The sequence below is a fragment of the Ciona robusta genome, unplaced genomic scaffold, assembly GCF_009617815.1.
Source record: "Ciona robusta unplaced genomic scaffold, ASM961781v2 AP042742.1".
NCBI lineage: Eukaryota > Metazoa > Chordata > Ascidiacea > Phlebobranchia > Cionidae > Ciona > Ciona robusta.
In genome coordinates this window covers 122,831-143,520 of record NW_028323121.1, presented here as the reverse complement: position 1 = coordinate 143,520, position 20,690 = coordinate 122,831, and the positions used below count along the sequence as shown (strand labels likewise).

Genomic DNA, 20,690 nt, shown 5'->3' with positions numbered 1-20,690 from the left:
CGATGAATCTTTTTCTGTTTATATACTTTATGCATACCGAGCTGACCACTCACAGGGTTTCACTGGTCTATGTGGCCCACAGAAATAAAAAAAGAGTAGAACGCGCAACTGCCCAAAACCGTGATATATTCTTTTTTCTATTCACGTGGCCGCCAACTCCGTCCCCATTTCCCTTCGTCCCCAATGTAAAAGATAGGCGCATAGTATTTTTGGAAGGTTTTAGCTGTTTATTTTAGAAACTACACCAACTATTCAAGTTTATTAGGCCAGTTTAGTTATTTAGCAGGTTAATGCTTACAGTTTACCACTTGTTTAGGAAATTTAATTATTTAAAAAATTTAATTAAAAATTTTAAACAAACGATTTGTTAGAAATATATATACATTATAGAAAATAGTTGTTTCACACTATAACTTTCAATTTAGTCAAAAAATGAAGAAAAACTACATAAAACGTCATCGACTCCATTGACTACAATAGTAAACGGGAACGAGCCGTAAAAGAGAGAGAATGTATCACCTCTCTCCTTTGCCGACATTGGAGATGCGCGTTCTATTCTTTTTTATTTCTGTGATGTGGCCCGAATATTATATTACTTTATTACTGTTGAAGTCAGTCTGACTAAGACCCCAACAAGCATAACCGTTTACTGTTGAAGTGAGTCTGACTAAGACCCCAACAAGCATAACCGTTGAGTATTACTGTTGAAGTGAGTCTGACTAAGACCCCAACAAGCATAACCGTTGAGATGGGTAAAGTTTTCCCCCAACGAGTGATGGCAAAATGCCCTCTTATACCTATTTTTTAGGCTTATTGTGAGTTGATACACTCGCAGGGTTTCATTAATGTTATAGCTCGAATGTCTATTTCTTCTTTGGTCTTATATTTGTATGCATATTGTGAGTTATGTTAGCACACTCACAGGGATTCAGCTGCCTATCAGTGGCGTAGCAGCCACGAGGCAGTTGCAGTAGTCGCCAATTTGTCCAATGATGTGGCCTCTTGGCCTGAAGTTATAGATCACAATGTGGAGTTGAGTTAGTCAAAGCAGGACCTGAAAAGTATCAAAACAAGGATGGCCCATTTGCTTCAAAGAGCAGAATAATTAAAGTTGGAGATACCAGCACTAAGCTTGAGCGAAGAAGTGTTTTCAAAGAATGGTTCTATAAAATACTCAAAAACGGTAACAGAATTTTGAGAAGTTGGTTATTATATTCGAAAAAGGAATATGTATTGTTATTGTTGTTCCACTTAAAATGTTTCAATAATTTTTGGCATTTAAACCCACGCATATTTGAGCATGAGAAGTCCAAAATCCACAAAGAATGCTTGGAAAATGGAAAGATCTTGCATTGAGACTACAAATACAAGAAACGATTGACAAGAACATGCAGAAAAATACGAGTGAAGACCAAAAAAAGTGGAAAGCAATTTTAGAAAGCGTTGTTGAGGTCATATTATTTCTAAGTAAACGAAACCCTCCTTTTCGAGGACATCGTGAAGCTTTTGAATCCAACAACCAAGGGAATTTTTTCGAGACCGTGAAGATTCTGGCAAAATATAGTCCCAATATCAGCAAACACCTTTCAGATATTCGTATTTCTAAGAATGACAACTACTTATCTTTCTCCCACTATTCAAAATGAGCTTACTTTGCTTCTCAGTAAACAAGTCAAAAACATCATTCTTGAAGAGGTGCGCGAAGCTAAATATTTTGCGATTATGTGCGACACCACTCCGGAAATATCACATACAAATGACTTTTATTGTCAGATATGTAACAACAATCAAAAACAGTAGTATTGCCCAACTGGAATCATTTTTGAATTTCTTTCCGTTAAGCGGAAAAACGGCATCTGAAATTTCTCAATCTATTCTAGATGAACTTGAAGAACTAAACAACTTAGACGTGATGATGTGTAGAGGGGACAAGGCTACGACAACGCATCTACCGTGTCGGGAATTCATGCTGGATTTCAGCAAAAAATCAAAAACATAAATCCAAAAGCACTATTTGTAGTACAGTGTGGAAATCACACACTGAATCTTGCAGGTGTTCATGCCGTCGGATCGTCGCAATTAAGCGACAGATTTTTCGCTGTTTTAGAAAGACTATGTTTTTTTTCTGCCTCTACTCATAGATGGGATGTCCTTCTAAAGCATGCGCCAATCGCGCTGAAGCGAGTGATTGATACGCGATGGAGCACACATCACGCTGCTGTAAAGGCTCTTCACGCAGGTTTTCATGAGATTATGGATGCTCTAGATGAACTATGTAATCCAAACGAAAATCTTAATACACGAGGTGACGCTCATAGTATACTAGAAGCGATTGTTTGGTGGGCTTTTTATTCCAATGTGTTTGCCTGTTTGGTGGGCTTTCTATTCCAATGTGTTTGCCATCCAAAGCACCGAGACAGTTGGCATCTACCATGTCGGGAATTCATGCTGGAGTTCAGCAAAAAATCAAAAACATAAATCCAAAAGCACTATTTGTAGTACCGTGTGGAAATCACACCGGGAATTCATGCTGGAGTTCAGCAAAAAATCCAAAAGCACTATTTGTAGTACAGTGTGGAAATCACACACTGAATCTTGCAGGTGTTCATGCCGTCGGATCGTCGCAATTAAGCGACAGATTTTTCGCTGTTTTAGAAAGACTATGTTTTTTTTCTGCCTCTACTCACAGATGGGATGTCCTTCTAAAGCATCCGCCAATCGCGCTGAAGCGAGTGATTGATACGCGATGGAGCACAAATCACGCTGCTGTAAAGTCTCTTCACGCAGGTTTTGATGAGATTATGGGTGCTCTAGAGGAACTATGTAATCCAAATCCATTAGCAAGTATGAATTCCGATTTAGTGTCTCTTTCTTTAAACATCGCATCAACCCAAACACTTCTGCCAGTTAATTAATTCAGTTTCATATATTGCAATTTGAATTTAACAGTAAAATTTCCATTTACTTTTTGTTTGTTTGTTGCAGCATGAGTGATATCAATGTCATTTCTTGTTGTACTAAAACAGCTGCTCACGCTCAATTTTACACTTCAACGAATTATATAATGTCATTTTTGCCTCGCAGTATAAAATCAAAATCTAGAATAAAATACTAGCTCTGATGCACTTCTGTAAACACGTGTAGCATTCAGCTAAATTTATTTTATTACGACGTGCGATACACACCGATCGAGTAGGATTGAATTCTTTGGCCCGTCGTGCCAAGCATTTCTCGCGTCGGGAGAGTCTCAAAATTTCACTTCTCCACGTATGCTCTGACGCGGTGTGCATTAGCATACGTAAGGGCGTGTCGGCGTCGGATCGGAAGGCGTTAACGACGCGATAACGAGGGCAGTGTGCATAAGCAAACGTTGGCCGGACGTCGGGCTTCGTTGTGGTGGAAGCTGTCCGCCCCCGCTGTTGTACAATTGCGCCGAGCTTTCCGCGGGGTGCCGAGGTGCCCTCGCTGCGGAGCCAGGTCTTCGAGGTCGTGCTCTTGCCGACCCGACCATGCTAGGTTGTTTTACACTGAGCGAAAACTTCGGCCCGACGTCCGGTTTCGTTGTAGTGAAAGCTGTCCCCCCCCGGTCGTTGTATTAGTACGCCAGGCTTCCCGAGCTCTCTGCGGGGTGCCGAGATGCTCGAACCCTCTCTGGGATACCAAGGCGCGGTTGCTACTGTAGAAGAGTATAGGCGCTGGGAACGCAGGAGTTGCCTGCACGGCTGTCGGGCTCCCAATGCTGGAGGTGGAATAGGTGCGGGGAGTGCAGCGGGTCGAACCACAGCAGCAGCGTTAAAACTGCAAAATAATAAATAACGACTTGTACACATATAAAAAGATAAACAATGTTCACATCACTAAGACGAGATTACATAAGTGACAAATAAAGATTTCATCGAGAGAAGCACTCATCTGAAACACGCCATAACAAAGATACAAGTTTAAAAAATAGTTTCCTATTTATTTTTTTGTTGTTAAAAAACAGAATAGTAGTTTAAAAATAGTTTCGTATTTTTTTGTTGTAGAAAACTTTTGAATGTTAAAGTTTAGGAATGAAAATGTCAGCTGTTCCACAACCAATCCGTGAGGTCGCTTTGTATGCGTGATCGATTAAGTTTACACAAGAGAACCTTCGCAGTTTGAAACAAAAACAAGTGATGTAAAAAACGCTTTGACAACGATACGATTTTAGCAATGAGATCAAGCAGCAGCAAGCAATGTTAAAACCGCAAAATAAAAAATCGGATGTAGCGTGAAAACCGCGAAATACTAATATAATTAACGATTATAAACAATTATATTATAAATATATTTAATTATTTTATCTATAAACATAATATTGACGTAAATAAAGTTTACATCACCAAGACGAGATTACCCAAGTAACAAATATAGCTTTCATTAAGCCTCTTTACATGAACAAATTAATCGGTTTAACTCGCAAAATAAACCCGCACATTTTGACGTACGGTTTGCGTCGTTACGGCTGACTGCTTTTTTGCGGGCTGATAGGCGCCTTCTTTAACTCGCGTGTAGAAGGTAGATTAACGCGCAAACTTTGCAAAAGACTGGTCGTTTCATGTTTTGAACCTAAGATGGAAGTAAATAAAAACAAGCCTGATTGCTACAAGAGAGCCCTATGGACATCGAGAGATATTAACTATTTAATAGATTTAATACAAGAAAAACGAGATCTTGAGAAAATTGATGGCAGAATTCAGAGAAACAAAGTAATTTTTCAAAACCTAGCAAAACAGATGCAAGAAATCAACTGTTCGTACACTGGTTAGTATGTTTAAAGGAAATCGAAATGATGTAAGGTCCCAGTTGTAAGATTACACAGTATCATTTTAACTTAGTTTTATATATTATGATGTAGTGAACATCTGTTAAGTTACTCCATTAGTGTTTAATGTTTATCACTAACTATAATAAGAGAACAACTTTTACAAGACAAAGAGTACACAGGTATAAGTAAGAAAGTTCAGTAACAGTACAGTATAGATATTGTGCATTAAAGGTCATTGGTTGGTACTGGGTGTTTTCTTCACAAACTTCTTTTTATGAAAGGGAGCAGCTACGAGAAAAATGGAAAAATCTTAAAAAAAATTATAACAAAATAAAACTAAATCTAAGTACATCGGGTGCATCAAGCAGTGGAGCTCAGTGGGAGTTTTACGAAAAAATGAATTCCCTGCTTCAAAACAGACCAACAGCAAAGGTAAATTAAATAATGTTATTTCAATAAGCTTATACTAATGTAACAATGTAATTTTAAAGGCAATGAGCAACACTGGGGTAGATTCGTTAAGTGAACCTTCTTCAGAACTAATGGATGGTAAGAATCAATTTTAAAAGTACTAATTAATCTAAAAATTACACTATTTTTTTCCTTTATGTTCTTTAATAGTTAGTTTATTGGAACAAGACGGACTATGTGAAAGTGAAGGTACTGCCAATTATTTTGAATTTTGGTCCGAAACTTTGATTCTTTTTATTTTACAGCACTCAGTACAAGTACAACCCCTATTGAAGAAGCATCATGTAGTACAGGTTAAATAAACCATTAAACTCATTATATAAAGTTAAATAATTCAGTTTCAGATGAAACAAATTCTGTACAACGACAGCCACCAAGAAAAAGACGTAGAACGAACCGTAAGTACTACGTACTATAACTTATTTAGGTTTTGTTTAGACGCCTTTTGTTTCTTTTTCCAGAGCCACTTGATGATGATTCTTTTACAAAATTTGTAAACGTTTACAATGAAAATTGCGAAAAAGATCGCCAACTCATGAAGGAAATGATGACTGGAATAAGGGAGGGTTTTGCTAATGGTATTGCTGAACTGACCAAATGTACTGTTGTTGAAGTGATTAGTGACTCTGCTTTACACGAATAAATTGAACAAACATGTTAAGTTGCACCACACTTTATTGCAAACCATGATTTAAAGTGAAAAGTTATCGGGAAATAGATTCTCGCAATGGCAAATGTTTTACAACATGTGATAGCAAAGCATTTCTACACAGCATTCTTCCATCTTGATTTACAGCATCACATGCCCGGCTTATTGGCTGCTGCATCATAACATAATTGTGATGAAATCGGTCAAGATTTTCAAACATTGGGACATTTGATTTTTCACACATATTATGTAGTACACAGCAAGCTCCGATTATTTTAGGGGCATAATTAATATTACATTCAATTTTTCTTAAAATGCGCCATCGTGCCTTCAGTCTTCCAAACGTGTTTTCCACAACTATTCGGGCACTACTATGGTAGTAGTTAAATGAGTCTTTTTCCTGCGATAAATTAGTGCCTATGAAGGGCTTAATTAGCCATGGAAGTAATGGGTATGCTGGATCACCAAGGATTAACAGTGGAACTGGATACCCCTCAATATTAATTGGAGCCTGTTTTATACAAGTGTATTTAAAATAACAGCAAATAAATTACTAAAAACATACCTTTGGTAGCTTGTTGGAATTTTTAAATAACCCGGAGTTCTTAAAAACTGTAGCGTCGTGGCTGCTTCCTGGCATCTTTACAGATATGTTTCTAAAACTGAAAACCCTGTGCTAAAAGACTTGATACAATATAAATCTAAACATACAAATAAAGATCATCAACAACAGCTTGCAGAACTAAAGAGTTCCACCCCTTTCTGTTTGTATAATCTTTCTTCCCTTGCAATGGGGCAGTTACTATATGACTGCCATCAATACAACCCATTACCTAATAAAAGAATATGTCAAATTGATAACAGTCTATTAGCTAATTTTAATCTATACCCGAGGAAAATGAGATTTTTTCTCAAATCTTGCTGCTATTTTCAACGCTTCTTCTTTGTCCGGCATAAATATATGATTTTTCAGATGTTTACAAAGGGCATCACATAGCCTAACAACAACAGAAGTTAATTTATTTATAGGAAACAAGAATATGTATAACATTTTTTGTGGATACCTTAAAAGGCAGTTATGTACAGAAGCTTCACTAACTCCAAAAAGTTCACCAATTGTTCTATACTCAGAAGAAGAAGCAAGTTTGTATAAGCCAATGGCAACACGTTTATTTACATCAATTGGTTCTCTAACAGCAAAGATGCCTATATTCAAATATTATATTGACACCTAAGAAAACATAAAATGTTAAAAAACTTACTGGGTTTCATGTCGTCTAACACCAAATGAACTAATTGCTCAAAGTCCTGTTTCGGCATTCGAAAGTGTTTTATCCACTGTGAATCATCAAAGTTAGTAACAATAGTGTTCCAAAATTCTTGTGATCTAGAAAACAAATGTTGTCTCATATTAAAGTTTTTAAATATACATTTAGTGGTGAACTGTACCTTGGTAACATCCAAACTCTTTTTGATTTAGTTTTGTGACACTTTGTTTTGAATAAAACCCCAAACAGCACCCTTCTTGCTCTTTGACGTTTTTGAAAATACGATAAAACTAAATATACTTGCATAAAATATTTGTAACCCAAACAGTAAAATTTCGTTTTAATTAAAGTATCCATCTGTAAAAACTGAATTAAAATGACTATTAAAAAGACACATTCCTTATCTATTTAGTTCCAGCTTTCTTCCGTGAACTAAACAGCCGCGAAAACAAAACAACAATCTTGCGGGCTACAAAAACGCACCATGTAAATCGAAGGCTTTTGCGGGTTATTAAGGGGAATTACCACAACTAGTTTTTATGAGAGTTAACGCGCGTCGACAACCCGGCAATGTAAATAGGCTTATTGAGAGAAGCAGTAATCTAAAGCACGCCTCTGGGAAATCATAAAAATGATTTTTTTGTTTTTTTCGCATAAAAAATGTAGTTGTACTGTTTTGAACTAAAATTTTTTGCAAAAAAAAACTGTTGTAAATACTAATGTTAGAAACTTTTTTTAATAAAGTGTTAATTTTTATTGCTTAAAACCAGTAACTATACAGTTTTATTTAAAACTTTTTTTTGAATTCTTTTGGGAAACATGAAAAAATTGATTTTTTTTGGTTTTTGCATAAAAATTGTAATTGTACTGTTTTAAACTCAAAAGTTTTTGCCAAAAAAATTGTAAAAACTAATGTTAAAATTTTTTTTTTATAAAGTTTTAATTTTTTGTTGCTAAAAACAAGTAACTGTACAGTTTTATTTAAAACGTTTTTTAATGTTATGAACTTAAAATTTTTTTGAAAAAAGTTTGCAAAAAAAAACAATTGTTGTAAAAACTAATGTTAAATTTTTTTTTTAATTTTGTTATTGTTTAAACAAGTAACTGTACAGTTTTAATAAAACATTTTTTTGATTTCGTTTGGGAAACAAGAAAAAATTTGTTTCTTTTTTTTGCATAAAAATTGTAGTTGTACTGTTATGAACTTAAAATTTTTCCGAAAAAATTTTGCAAAAAATAAATAAAAAATTGTTGTAAAAACTAATGTTAAAATTTTTTTAATTTTTTTTTAATTCTTTATTGTTTTTTTGATTTCGCTTGGGAAACAAGAAAAAATTTGTTTCTTTTTTTTTGCATAAAAATTGTAGTTGTACTGTTATGAACTTAAAATTTTTCCGAAAAAATTTTGCAAAAAAATAAATAAAAAACTGTTGTAAAAACTAATGTTAAAATTTTTTTAATTTTTTTTTATTCTTTATTGTTTAAAACAAGTAACTGTACAGTTTTAATTAAAATATTTTTTGATTTCCTTTGGGAAACATGAAAAAATTGATTTTTTTGTTTTTTTTTGCATAAAAATTGTAGTTGTACTGTTATAAACTTAATTTTTTTTCTTTTGCAAAAAAAAAAATTGTTGTAAAAACTAATGTTAAAATTTTTTTTTCAATAAAATTTTAAGTTTTTATTGTTTAAAACAAGTAACCTTACAGTTTTAATTAAAACATTTTTTTAAATGAAAACATTAAAAAAATTATTTTTTTTTGTTTTTCTGCCTAAAAATTGTATTTGTACTGTTATAAACTTAACTTAAAATTTTTTCGTGCTAAAAAAATTGTTGTAAAAATTTTTTCGTAAAAATTTTGCAAAAAAAATTGTTGTAAAAACTAAAGTTAAAATTTTTTTTTAATAAAATTTTAATTTTTTTCTGTTTAGAAAAAGTAGTAACTGTACAGTTTTAATTAAAACAGTTTTTTGAATTAAATTTAAAAACATGAAAAAATTGATTTTTTTTGTTATTTCAGCATAAAAATTGTAGTTGTACTGTTATAAACTTATATTTTTTTAGAAAAGATTTTGCAAAAAAAAAAAAAAATTGTTGTAAAAACTAAAGTTAAATTTTTTTTTAATAAAGTTTTAATTTTTGATTGTTTAAAACAAGTAACACGAAAAATTAACTATTACAAGTGTGAGCAGGTCACGCAGTGGGCTAGAGCAAAGTTAGTATAGACCAAGTTAGGAAACAGAATGTATCTTAGAAAGAGTTAGCAGCGAAAAGTTAGCTGTAGTTTCAAACTCCGGGCGATGTGAAGCAAATGATTGGTATTTTTATATGTGGAAAAATTAAAAAATAACTGTTATCAAAGTAACACTGTTCTTTCAGGAGCAAGCGTGAAAAATGTGGATTAATGGCTACAGAGAGGAAACACAAATGTTGTAAAGAGATATTGCAGTTTTTGCAAATAAACCGCAATAAACCAAAATCAGAGTATTAAATGCATTACTGGGAACATCCTTCATTTGTTTCGGCATCGGGTGCAACTCGAGTTCCCAAATTGTAAATATGTCAGTGTTTCAAAAAGAACTATATTTTTAATTACCTTTCGTGCAAAATGACACACATTGCACCACCTTTATTGGTGAAACTTGTTTACATGCCTTAATATACCCGGTGGCCTCACTGTCTATACTTGGAGATGATTAGACATAATGATATACTAATTACACAACAAATAAAGTAGAGAGTTTTGGAACTTGAAATGTGCACTGCATACTACACTACAACAAATAAAGTAGAGTTTTGGAACTTGAAATGTGCACTGCATACTACACTACTTTCTGTTGGTCCAGCCAACAACTTATGTATTGTAGTTACAGTCGTATCAGTGATCACAACATATTCATAATCATGACCTACCTGATTTTGCATTTCCACATTTAAGAACAGAGCCAATATCTGGCATTTCAACAGTTAAAGGTATAATTAAACCCTTTAAGGGTATTTGCCTCACTGTCTATACTTGGAGATGGTTCATCATCTGTACAAGGAATAGGCAGAGGAAATTTCACAAAGTATCTTAGGCACTACAGACATAATGATATACTAATTACACAACAAATAAAAGTAGAGAGTTTTGGAACTTGAAATGTGCAATGCATACTACACTTCTTTCTGTTGGTCCAGCCAATGACTTATGTATTGTAGTTACAGTCGTATCAGTGATCACAACATATTCATAATCATGACCTACCTGATTTTGCATTTCCACATTTAAGAACAGAGCCAATATCTGCAGTTAAAGGTATAATTAAACCCATTAAGGGTATTTATCTAGCGTATCACAAGGTAATTTTCAAATGGTTATTACTGCTGTGGGGGGCGGCTAATGTTGAAGTTGTGGGTTCGCGCTCCGCAGCCTCGCGACGACGCTGTTCCATCCTGCCCCGACGCACACGATATCCGACTCCGCAACGCATTGCACACCGATGTATGACACTTGTACGGCACATCTCAGTTTATTGTACGGTGAAAGTGCGACATCGAGCTTGGAGATAAAGTGAGAACAGCAGGGTATTGCAAGCCCCGTACTAAAAACACGTGTAGCAAAACAATAAAACTCGTCATTGGCACGTGGAAATTGCCTCGCCTGGCAATCGCGAGTATTGTTCAATTGTTCCTCATCTTGAAATTGTTTTGTCGCTACTTGACATGTTCACGACGGTAGACTTGTTGCAAGATTCGCGTCGCTACTTGACATGTTCACGACGGTAGACTTGTTGCAAGATTCGCAACTTCTTGTGTTGAGCAGACTAGACTAGGCATCGATGAGGACATTTGATCAAATTTCGCAGTGTCGTGCAGGGTATCAGTACTCGAGCAGCAGATTGTCTGAAAAACAAATTGGAGAGAAAGTACTAATGCCCTAGAGATTGAATATTTAAATACAATAACGAGCGGGTAAGATAGGTGGAGATAAAACTGGGTTTTAAACGACAAATGGCTTCTGCAGTAACAAGCAAAAATTTACTGTAAGGTAGAGTAGGTCAAAGTAGGCAGCTGAATCCCTGTGGGTGTGCTAACTCACAATATGCATACAAATATAAGAGCAAAGAAGAAATAGACATTCGGGCCATAACATTAATGAAACCCTGCGAGCGTATCAACTCACAATAAGCCTAAAAATAGGTATAAGAGGGCATTTTGCCATATCACCCGTCGGAGAAAAACATTATTTTACCCATCTTAACGGTTATACTTGTTGGGGTCTTAGTCAGACTCACTTCAACAGTAATAAAGTATAAAGCACATACAACAACTCAACGGTTATGCTAGTTGGAGGTCTTTGTCGAACCCTACTTCAACAGTAATAAAGTATATAGTATTCGGGCCACCTAGACTAGTAAAACCCTGTGAGTGGTCAGCTCACAATATGCATAAAGTATAGATAAACAGAAAAAAGATTCACCGTTGACTGCAGTTGCCATCGAAGGATTGTGTCCAGCGAGTCACCAATTGTGGGGGCGGCTAATGTTGAAGTTGTGGGTTCGCGCTCCGCTTTTGTGGGTTCGCGCTCCGCAGCCTCGCGACGACGCTGTTCCATCCTGCCCCTACGCACACGCTATCAGACTCCGCAACGCATTGCACACCGATATATGACACTTGTACGGCACATCTCAGTTTATTGTACGGTGAAAGTGCGACATCGAGCTTAGAGACAAAATGAGAACAGCAGGGTATTGCAAGCCCCGTACTGCCTCACAGTACAGGAAAGTAGAAGGTTTAAAAGGAAAAACACGTGTAACAAAACAATAAAACGCGTCATTGGCATGTGGAAATTGCCTCGCCTGGCATACACACAACTGGGTAATTGTTTTATTATCACGATTAGAATGACGGGAAGGTAGATGATACGAAAGCAGCGAAACTGCATTCCATTCCTGTCATGCTTTTGTTTTCGCTATACAACGTTGATTTATTCAATCTTTTATGTATTAGTATTAAATTTAGCTATCTTTATATCATTAAATACACTGTATTTAGCATATTTTAAAATACATCGACCATAAAGGCTAGCTTAAGTTACTAAATTCAATTATCGCACTGGACCGATTCAAAATCAATTAGTGCATACACATTAACAACCATTTATCTCTTTAGGCAGCCTAAATACTTCTTCAGTAGCCAATATACTTTACCAGAAAGAATATCAAGGCTAATCTGGCCCAGAGTCGTATAAACACCGAGTAGTCCAACTGCCGTCTATGTGTGTCCAAAATAGAGCAAAAGTGGTGACTTTGACAATGGGTTTAAACGAACTTGTTAAGTTTTGTTTGTGTTTTTCCTATTGTGGGAAGGTGTAAAATAGCTTCTATTTACCTTACCAAACATTTTTTAGAAAAAATAAACATTTTTTAGAAAAAATAAATTTAGCCGCATTAAATGACTAAAATGTCTCAAATCAACCGCTTCTAATTCTAATTTTTGACTTTTTTTGACACAGAAAACAAATAACACATGTTTTCTACATTTTCAACCTTTAAATTTGGTTTTAGGCCCAAGTTTTTCTGTAATTTATCGAAAAACATACATTTTCCCTATACCTACTGTGTTATTTTGGACCCAAATTGCCGTTCAATTTGTGTTTTACGTAACAATGTTGGTATACTCGGTATTTCTATGGCTCTGATCTGGCCTAAACAAAGCACAGTACAACTTGTCCTGTGCGAAAAATAAATGCGTTTACTGCGTATTTTAGATTTAGCAGCAACGCTATAAAGCGCACTGAAGCGTGTCGGCGGTGTGTGACGTCACGACCCGTTTTCAGAAATTTCGAAAAATCGCATCTTAAAATGGAAATTAAAGTAGTGTAAAATCACGATTAGGTGTAATAAAACTGCAAATAAAATATTTATTTAGCCATAAATTGTGTTATTGTGTTTCCAATCAAGTCACCCTACTGTTTAGTGTGCCTTTAAAGGAAAATACAGGGTTTCATTTTTATTGGTAATGGGGTAGATGCGGATCAAGACGTTTATTTTTAGTTTTCAAGAGAATGGTATAATTCTCCACGGAATGCAGTGTTCCCACTGTACCATTCACAAAGCCTTTCTTCTTATCCCGATTTTCAGTAATGCATAAAGTGCACCAACGTATTAACATGGTTGTCTCCGTAGTTGAATTGTCGAGATTGCACACAACTGCGGGGTCTTCTTGGTAAAAAAGGTTTCATTGCCAGTGTATTAATATGATGGACCGCCTCGTTTGTACAGGTCAGGAAGAGTGCATCGCTGTGTGTTGTCATAGCGTCAATAATTTGCTTGTCTGTGACGTTTTGAGTTGCGTATAAGGTGTTACTTTGACAAAAAGCGCCCTAACATTTTACGTGTTGGCTTCCAATGACGAATGTGGTTAAGGAAGTTATTTAACTCGCCGTCGATGCATCCTAGCTGTAAGTTTAAATTATGCGTTGAAGCAGCTTGTTTTAAATACGGATCATCAAAAAATGTTTTAGTTATCTGCCATCACGTGAAAATGGTTGCTGTTGTGTTGCTCATCTTCACAGAATATGACACATTTGCTGTTGTTTAATGATGCTAGTGTGTGGTGTGTATGTGTGCATAGCGTTCGTCATTGTAATCATGCTGACTTCGTCTATGATAATCAATTGAAATGCATTTAAGGCCCAGTTTATTTGAAGTGGCTCATTGTCTCTAATTGGTATTTTGAATGCAGCATGAATTGTCTCTGCGGTGATGTGTGATCCGAATTGGGCTTTGTAGGTTTGAGCCAGTATTTCTGTTGGACAAGCTACCAAAACTTTTTGCCTAGCAGATGTTGTGTAATCATGTGGTTTTTCCAGTACCATGTGGTCCGATGAGCAATCTTGGTCTATACGATTGTGGAATACTTGTATCTTGTCTTACGAGTTCCAATTCTTGTTTGACGCTTAGGACAAAAAACAGTGTAGGATCCTGAATGTGCAAATCTGAGGAATGCAAAATGTTTCTTCTCCAAAGAGACAAAACCTGACGTAAGCTTTCAACGTTGCTGATCATTGTTTTGATGTAATAATCTTTGTCTCCACGGTTGTTCATGTACTCTTTAATTTGTTTGTTTGAATACTGTCGAGACCTTGTTTATTTAAACTAAACTTAGGCTTTATTTAACATAACGTAACTACGACCTTAATCAAATAGAATATTAGATATAGATTAAAATAACAACGGAAATGATATCACTAAACTCAGTAAGCTAATTCAAACAGTAACACTGCAACTGAAAGACGGGGAGTTAAAACAAATGGTGAAACGTGGCGAACAAAAGAAGGAACACACGAAAGTAATTATTAGCGGCGCGCGCCGCACACAGTGTTGCCGTTTGTGGAATGCTTCACATTCTTCCCCACAAAATTTTGTTTTAACAAATTACAATACAATACAATACGAATTACAGGATTAATACGCGGTTTAAAACCCGTAGCGCTGGGGTTCTTTTCTTTGCCGTGTCGATCGACGTAATGGCACCTCGTACGTCGTTTCGCTGCTGGGTTCGATGATTTCAGATCTTTCACTGTCACCGGTTTGTTCATTGGCGGTCCCTTCCTGAGTTTCGAATCGTTCACTCGTTACATGTTCATTTCTGTCCGGATCCGTTGGCTCAATGCTGGGGTACGGGGCGAGGTCAGAAGTTGAAACAGTCGTTTCCCGTCCATCCGGATGTCTTATGTTCGCGTATGTAGGGTTGGCGTCCAACAACTCGACCCAGGCGCTTCATGCCATTCGGTCTTTGGTGTGCCTAGCCACCAATGAAACTCCACACGAACGTTTTTTCTTACAAGACTTCCTCCCACTGTTCCTCGGCCATAAGTTTCCCGTGCAGAAGTAGTTTAACAGTTCTCCAAATGGTTTGATTGACGCGTTCGCATTGAGAATTACCTTGAGGGTGATATGGTGTAGATTTGCTGGTTGCAATCCCACGCTCCGTCAGAAAAACTTTCACTTCATGGCTGATGAACGACAATCCACGATCCGAATGTACGTAAGCTGGAAAGCCAAATAAACAAAATAAATTCGTGAGACACTGTATGACAACCGCGGAAGTCATTCTTTTACAAGGAAATACAAACGGGAAGCGGCTATACTCATCGACGATGATAAGTAAATAGCTATTGCGACCTTTGACAGGTCCTTTAAAATCCATGCTCAATCTCTCCCATGGTCTCATTGCTTTAATCAGATTCCGAGAAGCTGGTTTGTAGAACCTTGGCTTAACTTCTGCGCACGTTTTACATTGCCGACAAATAATCTTAGCTTCTTCACTAGAGAAGGGAAGATTACGAGTTTTAATAAAGTGGTACAATCTTGAAAAACCTGGATGCCCTCTAGATTATTGTGCAGCGTTTGGAGTTCCTTCAAATCACGATTAAGAGCATTCACTCGGGACAGCGCATCTGGGACGAAGTTATCACGTCCCGGTCTATGAACTATGTCATAGGCGAACTGACTCAGCTCTAATCGCCACATTAGAATTTTGGAGTTTTTTATTTTACCCCGGTTTCTTTGGTCGAACATAAACGAAATAGACCTCTGGTCCGTAACCAACGTAAAAGATTTACCTTTAAGAAAATGTGACCATTTCCGAACCGCTTCTACCACCGCCGTCGCCTCTTTCTCGATCGCGGGATAGTTCCGTTCACACGTGTTTAGAGTTCGAGACATGTACGCCACTGGGCGCCCGGATTGGGAAAGAACTGCAGCAATTGCGTAATCCGATGCGTCCGTTTCGACTTGTAGGGGCTCTTCACTTCTAATGGCTCCTAAGCTTGCAGCCGCCAGCTCTGTTTTTAAGGTTTCAAAACAAACAAGTGCATCTTTTGTTAGTGGAAACTTCTTTATACAAAGTAAAGGTTGTATTTTGTGTGAGAACCTCGAGATCCATTTCGCATAATAAGCAAACATACCTTGAATACGTTTCAACTCTCGGGGTGTATCTGGTGGCGGTAGATTTAGGAGAGGGCGTAGGCGTTCCGGATCAGGACGTGCATCACCGTAAGAGATCCGGTAGCCGAGAAAGTCAATACTGGTCATTCGAAGTTTGGACTTCTCTTCATTGATGGTTAGATTATGCCTTTTCGCAGCCACTAACAATTTCTTTAAATTTCTATCATGCTCCTCCAATGTCTCTCCTGTAACAGTTATGTCATCCAAATACGCATATACCTTATTTAAATGATTGTCTTGTATGAATCGATTTATTATTCGTTGAAACGCAGATACTCCATTTGTGACCCCAAAAGGTAGGCGTTTGTACTGATATAACTGACCTTCTGCTTCAAAGGCGGTGAAGGGTCGATCTGAGTCTTTCAACGGGATTTGGTGATACGCAGATCTCAGATCCAAGGAGGAGTAAACCTTATCTTGAGCCACCTTGTTAACTATGGACTCGATTGATGGCAAGGGATAGGCGTCTAGCTCTGTAAATACATTCACCGTTTGTGAATAATCAATTACCATCCTTGGTTTCTTTGATCCCTCGCAAGCCACCAGAACCTGTGCTCTCCATGGTGAATTGGATGGTTCAATAATTTCCTCTTCAAGCAACCGTTTCACCTCATGGCTGATGAATCCTAGATCCTCCTTACTATATCGACGTGATCGGGTTACCAGCGGTTTCCAGTTTGGCCGCATGTGCCTAAAGAGGTCAGGAGGGTCTACTTTTGCAGCCAAAAGACCTAACACTGCTTTTTGGAGAGGAGGGATCGTCAGAGGACGTCGCGGGCCATTCATTTTAAAAATAACTTCAGAATGCCGACACATAAAATTGTGACCCAAGATAATATCCGCGCACAAACCGTCTAGTACCTGGAATGGAACGTTTGTGTAATCACGTCTATGGTGGCCCAGTGTTGCCACACGTTTTTTAACTCTTAACAATAAAAAAAACAAAAAAAAAACGAAAATGAAATTGAAAACGAAAACGAAATTGAAAACGAAAATGAAAACGAAAATGAAAACGAAAATGAAAACGAAAATGAAAACGAAAATGAAAACGAAAATGGAAACGAAATTGAAAACGAAAATGAAAACGAAAATGAAAACGAAAATGAAAACGAAAATGAAAACGAAAATAAAAACGAAAATGAAAACGAAAATGAAAACGAAAATGAAAACGAAAATGAAAACGAAAATGAAAACGAAAATGAAAACGAAAATGTAAACGAAAATGAAAACGAAAATAAAAACGAAAATGAAAACGAAAACGAAAATAAAAACGAAAACGAAAATAAAAATGAAAACGAAAATGAAAACGAAAATGAAAAAAAATGAAAATCAATTTCGCTTTTCGCGTCGTGGCCGAGGAGTGCCAACGAAAAAAAAACGAAAATGAAATTCAATCGTGCCGTGGCCGAGGAGTGCCATGTGCAGTGTTACCGTTGTATTTCATTTATACTTACCATATTGGATTGTACGTTCTTCTGATAAACAATAATGATGTAGAGTTAGGTGTATCTATAATCTACATTATGTATTTACTTTATTGAGTTATTTAGCAAATAAAACTCAGTGAAATTATCAGTACGTAAACTCGTTATTTTGCATTGCATCACTGAATCGAATGACGTCATATTCAAGCAATTCCCTCGGGTGAAAGCGCTGTTAGTCTTTTTATATATTGCGGTTTTACCAACACAAAACTGTGCAAAAAACAAGAATATAATGTGCCATATCCGACGTAACACATCCTTATTGTGACGTCATATGTTGCTATTTAGACGTAACAACTGGTTACGCACTGCAGTGCCAGTTGTGCCTAAAAGTCTTTCCGTTCTGGAAATGATTCGTCTTGGACGCGTAATTGAAACTTCTAAACCTTGCACAATACAGATATATGAATTGAAAATTCCTAATATGGTCTGGTTTAACAACGGCAAAACGGTAAAATTTGATGTTGGAGCCAGAAGTTTCGGACAAGGTTCGTTCAGAGAAGCATATAAAGCAAAGCCTCTTACTGTCTCCAGGGAATTTCAAGGAACTTGGGTACTGAAACGGTATCTCTCCTCTACATTACCTACAATCAAAGCAATAAACCAAACCTGTCAGGAACATACAAAAAAAAATAGTTCAAGCACACACACTGGCTACTCACTGGGCACAAAAAATGAAAATGAAAGTAGAGAAGTTGGGAAAAGCTTCAGAATTTGGCCACTTTCCAAAATATAATAAAATATACTTGGGTCAGGATACAAATTCAGAGGATTTTGTCACTATAGAAGAATACATAGAAGGTGACTTTATAAAGTTCCTCTGCAATGATGGAAAGATGTGCTTAGCTGCTGCCTCTTTCTCGCCAACATATGAAAAGGCTGCATGCCTGGCTCATTATTCATACATTCAGTCCGACATGAAACTGTTACTGACAGATATACAAGGAAGCGAAACAATATTTACAGATCCGGAAATCGCATCAACATCGTTGGTTGATGGTACTGATGGTGCTTTTACATTTTGTGCAGGCAATTTATCCACCACAGCTATTAACAACTTTAAAAGTTCCCACATTTGCAACAAATTTTGCCAAATTCTTGAGTTAAACACACTGACAGTGGAATGAGCATTGGTTATTTATTTACAGAGGCATCATATAAAACAGCAGTGGAATCATGACACTTAATGGGGCCCATGATTGTAAATATGTTCACAGCAATTATGTAAATATGTGTTCTTTATGATTCGTTTTGATTAATGATTCGTTTTGTTTCCTTTTGAGCGAATAAAAATGCATGAACACATTTGTGTGTTTCAGTTTCCTCTGAATTAGGCAAAATATCGGTCAGCATTTTCCTTACTTGCGCAGGTAGATAATCACTTGGTACACTGAGAACTCCAGACATTTCAGCAGCCTTTTTTAATATTTCATCGGACACATAGCTTCCTGCAAAAAACATTTGTTACTACAGTGGAAGCATTATTCCATACATTACTGTAAAGCATTCAGTAGTACCATAAATCAAACATATGTTAATAAAAAAGTGCTTGTACATTTAACAGCTTTCTTCTTCTATGAATAATCTAATGAAACTGGTGAATATAGACATTAACCGTTTTGTAAAATTAACACACATACCACATTGTTCTAGCCCATAATTCTCTGGAAAATCAAAAATATGATTGGGGACACCATTTGGAAGAAAAGTATCCTTTTGTCGCCTGATTCTGTGTGTGTTCCAGCTGTCCACAAAATTTTTCATTTCCCTTTCCAGAACAGGAATATAAACAAATGCTAGTATATGTCTGAAATTAATACCTAGGTATTATAAATCTTTATACACTAAACAGTAAACATTTTTGATTCACACAAAAATAAAGTACCTGTCCATCACATTCTGTGGGTCATACAACCCATGATCTTTTAAATAGCGCAATTGTTCTTTAAAATATTTTTCTAAACGCTCATGGAGTTCTCTCCACCACCTTTCTATCTGTAGAAATTAACGTTGCAATATTAAAAATATGTCTTGACATTGGTTTACTAAGGGCATAAACTACTTCTTGTACATACCTGATTCGAAGTGGATTTTCCATATATAACAGATTCCATCGGAGAGATACTTGAAGCCTCTATGCTATTGGTTATGTATGCTTGCATGGTAGCCATTATACCGGTTTCACTGCCTCTGTCAACTCTGATCATTGAAGGTATTTTCCTTGATATATATATGTGATCAAAATACCACTTTCCAATCAACTTTGGATCAGCATTGTCAGTCCAAATGCGCAGCCATAATAGTTTTCTGCTGCATGTATCAATACAGCCATATACAGCCAATGGAAATGTGCTTCTTTGATACCCCATCAATTTACAATGACCATCTAAAGAATGTACCCAGTTTGGTCCTTTAGAAACGAAGTGACCATTTGATCTTTGATGTTTATTTTCGAGTTGTCGCGACTTTAATCCTTGTGGATTAAGCTCCTTCATAGTTGTGTAAACTGTGTCTCTAGAAACATTTAAACCATAAATGTCACGAATTTTTCTATGCATAGCCCGGTATCCTAGGTCTTTTCCTGCTCCAATCAGCTCTTTGCTTACAGCTTCACTAACTTCACTTTGTGTTACATCACCATCAACATATTTTAAACTAAAATGCATTAGTCTTCTGGATAATGTTCTCAGACTCCATTGATACTCTGAAAAATCTCTTTCCATGTATTGTAAAATGAGTTTTCTTGGAGTAGATTGACAAACATATCTTTCCAGTTCCAACCTAAGATCATCATCAGTTTTCCAATCGGTTTCCATTGTGAATTGAAACAGGAAACTGACTACAGGGATAACTCACGCAGGCAACATAGCCATTACTAACCAACAGCGCTTTCACCCGAGGGAATTGCTTGAATATGACGTCATTCGATTCAGTGATGCAATGCAAAATAACGAGTTTACGTACTGATAATTTCACTGAGTTTTATTTGCTAAATAACTCAATAAAGTAAATACATAATGTAGATACGCCTA

At 36.4% G+C, this 20,690-nt stretch overlaps 3 protein-coding genes and 1 long non-coding RNA gene across 9 annotated transcripts; 1 reads left to right on the top strand and 3 right to left on the bottom strand.

Moving 5' to 3' along the window:
• Positions 1-4,788: 4,788 nt before the first annotated feature.
• Positions 4,789-5,921, top strand: LOC149723800 (uncharacterized). Of its 5 annotated transcripts, none has more exons than XM_089893421.1 (6): positions 4,789-5,221; positions 5,281-5,338; positions 5,411-5,449; positions 5,506-5,553; positions 5,605-5,658; positions 5,722-5,921. In XM_089893421.1, the coding sequence occupies exons 1-6, from the start codon at positions 5,186-5,188 to the stop codon at positions 5,901-5,903; spliced, it is 417 nt and encodes a 138-aa protein (XP_089749547.1). In that variant the 5' UTR covers positions 4,789-5,185; the 3' UTR covers positions 5,904-5,921. The 5 variants fall into 5 exon arrangements, with proteins under 5 accessions (XP_089749547.1, XP_089749546.1, XP_089749550.1 ...); XM_089893420.1 differs by having other exon boundaries at positions 5,599-5,658; XM_089893424.1 differs by lacking the exon at positions 5,411-5,449.
• Positions 5,922-6,473: 552 nt separating this feature from the next.
• Positions 6,474-7,915, bottom strand: LOC149723799 (uncharacterized). 2 transcript variants are annotated; one of them, XM_089893419.1, is made up of 5 exons: positions 7,359-7,911; positions 7,172-7,296; positions 6,974-7,115; positions 6,799-6,907; positions 6,474-6,742 (listed from the first exon to the last, which is right to left on the bottom strand). In XM_089893419.1, the coding sequence occupies exons 1-5, from the start codon at positions 7,532-7,534 to the stop codon at positions 6,611-6,613; spliced, it is 684 nt and encodes a 227-aa protein (XP_089749545.1). In that variant the 5' UTR covers positions 7,535-7,911; the 3' UTR covers positions 6,474-6,610. The 2 variants fall into 2 exon arrangements, with proteins under 2 accessions (XP_089749545.1, XP_089749544.1); XM_089893418.1 differs by having other exon boundaries at positions 6,799-7,115; positions 7,359-7,915.
• A 2,756-nt stretch (positions 7,916-10,671) lies between these two features.
• LOC149723798 (uncharacterized) lies at positions 10,672-12,163 on the bottom strand. Its single transcript, XR_016386891.1, has 2 exons — positions 11,641-12,163; positions 10,672-11,063 (listed from the first exon to the last, which is right to left on the bottom strand). It is a non-coding gene; the product is annotated as an uncharacterized LOC149723798 (long non-coding RNA).
• A 5,737-nt stretch (positions 12,164-17,900) lies between these two features.
• On the bottom strand, positions 17,901-20,676 carry LOC149723797 (uncharacterized). The gene is made up of 4 exons (XM_089893417.1): positions 19,734-20,676; positions 19,544-19,653; positions 19,299-19,465; positions 17,901-19,106 (listed from the first exon to the last, which is right to left on the bottom strand). The coding sequence occupies exons 1-4, from the start codon at positions 20,472-20,474 to the stop codon at positions 18,898-18,900; spliced, it is 1,227 nt and encodes a 408-aa protein (XP_089749543.1). The 5' UTR covers positions 20,475-20,676; the 3' UTR covers positions 17,901-18,897.
• Between the last annotated feature and the right edge of the window lie 14 nt (positions 20,677-20,690).